Below are 7,583 nucleotides of genomic sequence, written 5' to 3'. Positions count from 1 at the left end.
TTTGACCCTTGAAGCTGTGAAGTCACACTACTGAACTGTCAAGAGGGTGTGAGAGAGAGAGAGAGGGAGAGAGAGAGAGAGAGAGAGAGGGGAAGAGCCTATCCATTTAGCTGCTGGAGAAAGTCTCTTTTGTTAAGCAGTTGTTGCTAGCTGCAACAGATGCTGTCATTGTGCCATTGCCTGGCAACACATCCAGAATTCGCCCTCTGCTTTTTCAGCAGCCTATTCAGTCTGGAAATTACATCATTATGCTAAGTGAATAAGTCGACAATAACAGGTCTGCTGTATGAATTTTAATATACTGTGCTTATGGTGTTTCGACTGCTTCAGTTAATTTTAAATATCGCCTTATGGAGGCCGCTGTTGCTGCTTTGCTTTTTATCTGCTTAAAATTCGATAACTTCTCATTGGATTATCATCTAATTTGCAATGGTAGTAGAGTGCTGAATTCAGTTTCAGCTGCAAAGCAAAAGTTACAGACCTGGAATTTTTGTAAGGGCAATATACCCTTCACAATGTGTTAAAAATCCCCCACGGAGAGAACTGTTTTTTATTACTGTGTGTTGATGTTAGCGTATACTCAAGGGGGGAAGCTTTCTTTGATAAACGTCTTTCTGAAAAGGTTCTTGGTTTGTTTTTCTTGTTAAGACCTCACTTCCGTCTTGGGACTGGAGATGTGGAGTGAAGGCAGAGAAAAGGAGGGGGAGGTGGAGGAGAAGAACAGGACTGTATTCATCCTGTCAGAACAGAGAGAAATCTACTAAAGACACCAAGTTCCGTGAGAGAAGGCGAGATATGGCGTTCTAGTTGAGGCCAAAATTGTGAACTGCATTTCAAATGACAGAACATAAACTCTTTCTGCATGTGTTTACTTTGGAAATGCATATTGAGTTGCACAACTTCATCCAGGAGTTTGAAACAGCAAAACGGGTGTGCTGTGCATTGTGATTGTAATGTCCTATTTCTGACTAAACTAAACTTTGTTGTGAAATCAGCAGTTTGCGACAGCGAGGTCTTACACCGGGATCAGCGATCTTGTCGAGGTCGGGCATGAGGTAATACTTCAGGCCCTCCGCCGCCCCCGGGAGGGTCACCCCACGGATAAACAGGATGAACAGCATCAGGTAGGGGAATGTAGCTGTGAAGTACACCACCTACAAACACAGATATAGACACACACACACACACACACACACATACTTAGAACATGGTTGCTTACATGTCTAGGAAAATAGCGTACAATATGTGCTCCTGCCCTCCATGTGCCTGTAGTGATACACACTGAATGTGCAACATATTAGGGACACTTACTCATGAAGTGCACTGATGAGGTGAATCCATGTAAAAACAATTATCTTGTTGATTTGCTTTATTAAAGACCCCATGGAATGGCATCTTTACTTCCTGGTTTTGATGCATTTACTTACATAACGCAGTAAGGTATCATTCAAAAGTCTATTTTCTATATCTCTGTATATCTGTCTATATTCCATTGGTTTAAACTCTAAACCAATGGAATATGAGTCAGGGAGAGAAAGGCAGTTTTATTTGATGGGAGGGGTGCAGATGGGTGGGATTGTTCAAAAAATCAGATGGTTTTATTGGTTAGAAAATTATATTTATGCCTAGTGCAGCATGAGGTCACCATGAAAGATACTGTGTTTTCCAGGACAGTAAAAGTAATGGGAGTTCATTTCATGGGGACTTTAAATCTATACCAATCACAAAGGAGGAGATGCAGATAAAGAGAAGCAGACGAGTTTGAGAAGCTTTGACACAATAAAGGTGTAGATTGTGCAAAAAGGGGCTGCAACTCAGTATCAGGAAGATGTCCGTACTAATTTGTACATTCAGTGTAATACTGTCTGTAAGCTAGGTCGGTACTCACCTTGCCTGTAGACTTGATTCCCTTCCAGATGCAGAAGTAGCAGATCACCCAGGCTGCCAGCAGACACAGAGCCAGGTCCCAGTGTACCTTACCCAGCGACATGTCATCTGACATCCTCAACACACGGTTACTGAGGGGAAGAGATCACACACATTAAAATAAACATACTGAATGATGGATGTACACACATGCAATGCACACAACCGCACTCTGTATTCTACTGTCAAAGGCTTTCTCCCACTGCAAATAAATCCAACTTGGTACAAATGTGAGCTGACAAAACAACACAAGAAGAACACATTCAAAGCCATCTTTCCCTTTATTGTGTCCATATGGAGACAGAGTTAAATACTCCGAGAGGCAGCAGACATCTGCGCCATAAATACAGATGTTCAAATCCCCCTTAGTTTACTTTGGGCGGCTTCGACTTTAAAACTGCAGAAAAAACAACACATATTTTTCTCATCGAGGAGAGGCAGTGCAGAGTAGATGTCAGATGATTTCCCAATATCAGTTCCTCATACCAAATCCGGAATTTATCACGTGGAGAACAGCAACCGTGTTTTGAAATGTCTGACATGAGAGATAAATGAGAATGAGAGAAAGGGGAATTTGAATCGGCTGCAGTAATTGGTCAGTCTATGGCTCCCCGAGGAGTGTAATTGGCTCATTTTCCTGTTGTGTGCTGTGTTTGGGTGGCCCTGCTTCACCTTTCTTTGTGTCCATTAGCATCAGCCTCACTCAGCAGCCTGAGAATAAAGATGGCCTCTTGGTATCTGGGAAGCATTAAGTGCTATCACTGAGGAATGCTGCCCCAAAGACACACACACTGGGGTGGATGATAATACTGTCAAAGCTGCCTCATGTTGTAGCAAGATGTGTGTGTGTGTGTGCGTGCGTGAGAGAAAGAGAGAGAGAGAGAGAGAGAGAGAGAGAGAGAGAGAGAGAGAGAGAGAGAGAGAGAGAGAGAAAGACAATGAGAGAGATTGTTTGTTGTTTGTGTTGTCTGTTGCGCGTGTGGTTAGGTTTAGGGTTAGGGTTGTGTGGGTGTGTGTGTGTGTGTCTGTGTGTGTGTGCATTTCTCACATCCAGAATTCCATTTCAGGTGACTTGATTCCCATAAAGCTGGAAGTTTCATTGCTGGAGATATACAATATATAAAGACAGAAGGACATAAATCACAGTCAGCTGAAGGAAGCAAAGCAATATTGAGGATCAGACCTCAGTCAAATAGTAATTGTAAACATTGGAGTACCAGTGTGGTTTACCACATCAAGACATTTCAGATAGTGTCACTAACCCTAACCCTAACCATGCAAAAAATGTGCATCTTAAATCATTTAGTTTCATATTCTGTCTTTTTTTACAACAAGTGAACAAGTAACAAGTGAAGAAAATGCTGTGAGATTTCAATTTATTTCTAATGCAGTTTCAACTGATTCAGGGATTTCTAAAAACATCATCTTCAATATCTAAAGCAGATCGTTCCAGTCGTATCAAAAAAATGACAAGTTGATCTGAATTGGAAACCAGTGAAATTGCCCCACCCATTGGCGGATTTGTATCCAATATAAAAAGTACCTTCAACCACTGTAAGAGCTAGACCTGATGTGTGTCATTTAGATTTAGTGTGTGTACTTTTCACCCTGCAGCTGTCCCCAGGCAGTAATCAAAAAGAGATGTTAGCCTCTCCCTCCTTGATCAACACATTATGTATGGGTGTGTTCCAAACCTGCTGCATTTATTACTTATAATTCTTTCAATGTATCACATATAAATACACACAATCACACAACTGTAGCAGTCAATTAATTAGACCTGAGCGGATCAATGTGTGTAACAAAATCATAAATCCTATCTTTAATAACATTTCAGCAGCTACAGCAGGATAAAAAGAAATCGTAGTGCAACTTACATGTCAGTGTAGTCGTCAGAGTAGTCGGATATAGTGCTGTTGTTTAGGAATGACCAGTTGGTCCCAAGGTGAAACATATGGGGGTTGGCGAAATAGCTAAGGCGGTTGTGGCACATGTCTGAGAGATTGAGGAAAGAGAGATACAGGGGCAAGGGGTGATTTGTCCACATTTAACAAAGGGAACAACAGGCAACAAATTCCTTAAGTCTATACAATCTCTATCTTTTTAGATTCAGTAGTAAAGGAAGTGGCAGCCGCTTTTATGTGTATCCAAATGCAGAGGAAGCAAAACAAGCAGAGCAAGATTTGGTGTTAAGCGCTGGTGATTAATAATACACAGGCGTGTGTATACATGTCTAACATAACGCAGTCTGATCTGTGTTAGTTCTTCCCACACCGTCCCCCTCCTCACCAGTGTTCCACGAGTTGTCACATGTGGACCAGGGCAGCGGGTATTTGAAGGAGTTGATCAGGTAGTAGATGGCCCAGGCCAACACCACTATGTAGTAGATGTTCAGGTAGATCACGATCACTTGGGACGCAATCCCCACACCTGTGGGACACAGTTTTCACAAAGTGGTTTTATATTAGTGGACATTTCCAGTCCTGGTTTGGTTCCCTGTCTCCAACACTGAGATCTGCATGTTTTCTTTACAGTTAAATGTTTATTTTTTGCACTCTGGTAAAACATCTGTAGTGTTTGACGTTTATATGAACAGTCAGCCACCAACATTGGCCACTTTGGAGGCCCTACCACTCCCTTTTGTTTTAAACTAATCTAAAATTCATGTTTGTAACACATTTACAAACACAGGATGGTTGGCACAGAGGCTATTATTTAATTATGTGTCCTGAGGCAATTTTGCCTGTTTTCAATAAAATTGAGACTCTGGGAAAAAAGCCTGGGGATTCCCAAGGCAGATAATGTTGCAGGTTGACTGCTCCTGAACTTCTACAGAGTTGGTAAAACTGTTTTGCCAATAGTAAAATGTTTTGCCAAAGTGAAATTGCAGCAAATTTAAAAAAAACTAGCTCTTATAACCCCTTCAGAAAGGTTACATATCTGCACTAATTTAAAACAACTGACAAGGCCACTGTGATCATTTAATGTTTGAGGATCTGAATGGAAACCATGACAATATAAGACTTAACAGCTAACTATGTTGGATGCCTTTAGAGCATACCAGAGTGCAAACAAATACCATATGATGTTTTTTGGATCATGTGCCTGTTTTTTTGTTTTTTTCTTATGTATACATTTCAAATTCTTGTGTCATGCTACAAGAATCTGCCCAAGCCTTGTTTTTACCCTCAAACATGGGACATATCTTCCTCCAGGCGGTGACCCCTCCCTCACTGGTGTACTGGCCCAGTGCCGTCTCCAGGAAGAACACAGGGATACCACAGAAGAAAAGGAACACGAAATAAGGGATGAAGAAGACACCTGCAAATACAGACACCCACAAAGAAGTCTCACGCCAGGGCTTCTCAAACGTTTTTACTGTCACGAACCCCCCAAATAAACACACATTATAAACACAATCCCCATTTGATAACATTTAGTCCCACAGACTCACATATGGGAAGAGTTTTGAGAAGACTAAACTGTCTACACTGTTCATGGGGAGACGATAGTAGAAGTGAAACCTATGATTAGAACAGTCATAACATTCTTTAATTGCAATAATTTCTACTGAATTAAATTATAGTGAAATTAAACTATTCCCTTTTCCCTTAAGGACCCCACTTGAAGATCCACTGATGCAAACGGTTAAATAAAAGCTGAGTAATGGTTTTAAAGAATGGATTATTTTTGGGACAAGAACTTATACGGAGATAAGATTTATTGCATTAAGCTTATGCAATATCAATAGGGAATTTATGGGATATTATGAAATGTTTCCTAACTACAGCTACAAGAATGGACGACTTTGAATGGAACTCTTTCATCGACTGGATACAGAGAGCCATTGAGATGATTATAAAGTAATCTGCAGCCAATAGCAAGCCTGGTAGCCTTTGTTTTTGATGGATGCATGTATGATTTTTGTTGTTCCCTAATCTCTGACATAAACCCTGAAATAAGTCCACCCACAGTGTTGTAAGAGTGAGTGAAGTCCCTGAGGCAATACACTCCCCTCTCTTTCACTCCTCCCTCTCTCTCTCCCTCTCTCTCTCCCTCTCTCTCTCTCTCTCTCTCTCTCTCACACCCCTTTCTTCATTCTCATGATCAACCTCCCATGATCTCTCTCGGTCTGTTTTCTGTCTCTCTCGCTTTGTTAAATGTAAACACACACAGGGAACATGCATGTAGACACACACACACACACACACACACGTGATGGATCAGTGATAATGTCTTCCAGACTAGACTGGAAAAGCAAACACCCTCCACCTGCTCATGACTAGTCATCGCACCACATACGTCTCTAACCTCTCTCTAAACACTCTCTCACCTCCTCCATTCTTGTAGCACAGATAGGGGAAGCGCCAAACATTTCCAAGGCCGATGATTTCTCCAGCCATGGACAGCAGGAACTCCATCTTGTTGGCCCACTTGCCCCTCGCCTGAACCCCATCCTCAGGAACCCCTTTCTGGGGCCCCGAGTCTCCAAGAGGGGCTCCTTGGGCTGTTTCCTCGGTCATTGCCTCTCTCTCTCTCTCTGTTGTATGCACACATGAACACGTGTCAAATGCAGTAACTGGTGTGATTTCTGTCTTGTTCTCTCCACCTCTCTTCCATACCCTTATCTTGATATGGATAAATAGGAACCCTGTTATTACACTTTAATTGACCAGGGGCCCTAATAATGTAAAGTTTTCATGTCTTGTCCCGCCCCTTCTCCACACCTAACCAAAATTTTCCTCAACACATCCACTTCACTGAACTGCTCTAATAAACATCCTAGTTATTGCACTACATTAAAGTCTCCTGGGCTGGTTAACAATGACGCCAAAAGAAAAAAGTTCTGACAAAACAATCTTCTAAATGCAATTGACTACAAAGCTATAACTCTAAATATAACTATAACGAAAAAGGCTTATGCTATTTAAGAGGGTTGCAAAAACTATGAAAAGAACTGCAAAACATAACGAGACAATTAAGAGTTTCTTATGCCTACTCAGTATTATTAATAGCCTCATAATAACAAATGAGAATGCATATACTCACTCACGAGTTTTCAGAGCTGACTTTGCAGCGGCGACCGGCGATGTAAAATTCCTTGACTGACTTGCAGAGAGCAAAGTTAGAACAAAAGCCTTATTCTAAGGAGGAGCTCCACCAGCAGAGGGACAGCTCCCCTTTTGTCTCCATGTCTATAGAAATAAAGTACTATTCAGTGATGGAGCGGTAAACTAAAAGGTGGGGATACGCTGACATCTAGTCGGTGATCATCATAAGGCAACGACCATTATGAATAAGAATTAGCCTAATTATCTTTTCAGAAAAGCGTTTTTATGCACTTCAAAAAAAATAAAAAAAAATACAAATCTACTGTATATCGGCATGATGTAGCCTATTTATGATGACTTTTTGTAGCCTAAAAAAGACAAGGGGTGCTCTATCCGCAAATAAAAAAAGTGGATAAACTGAGTTTAAGTGGGTTTACCCTCCATACATTCCTGTCGCTATTCTTTGAAGCCGTAACGCGTACAGTATCGACAACACATTATTTCAGTACGTATATTTATTCATGCCTAACCTGATTGTTTTGCTTGTGTTGTAACCTGAAACACAATGTCAGTCATCATGTTTGAGATTGTTGTATGAGATGTATG

General features: G+C 41.2%; 1 protein-coding gene across 1 annotated transcript; it reads right to left on the bottom strand.

The window, feature by feature from the left end:
• Positions 1 to 1,019: 1,019 nt before the first annotated feature.
• On the bottom strand, positions 1,020 to 7,106 carry LOC139660136 (sodium- and chloride-dependent betaine transporter-like; the record flags this gene model as incomplete). The annotated part of the gene is made up of 8 exons (XM_071538193.1): positions 6,976 to 7,106; positions 6,260 to 6,466; positions 5,113 to 5,247; positions 4,216 to 4,356; positions 3,804 to 3,921; positions 2,975 to 3,028; positions 1,889 to 2,018; positions 1,020 to 1,154 (listed from the first exon to the last, which is right to left on the bottom strand). Coding segments are annotated over exons 2-8 (903 nt in total), but the record flags the coding sequence as incomplete, so codon positions are not given.
• Between the last annotated feature and the right edge of the window lie 477 nt (positions 7,107 to 7,583).

The sequence above is a fragment of the Centroberyx affinis genome, unplaced genomic scaffold (assembly GCF_046629955.1).
Source record: "Centroberyx affinis isolate AG114_WGS23_722 - 3 ecotype Tasmania unplaced genomic scaffold, CSIRO-AGI_Caff_v1 ptg003223l_1, whole genome shotgun sequence".
NCBI classification, from domain to species: Eukaryota; Metazoa; Chordata; class Actinopteri; order Beryciformes; family Berycidae; genus Centroberyx; species Centroberyx affinis.
The sequence above is the reverse complement of the archived record's forward strand: the minus strand, read 5'-3'. Positions and strand labels throughout refer to the sequence as shown.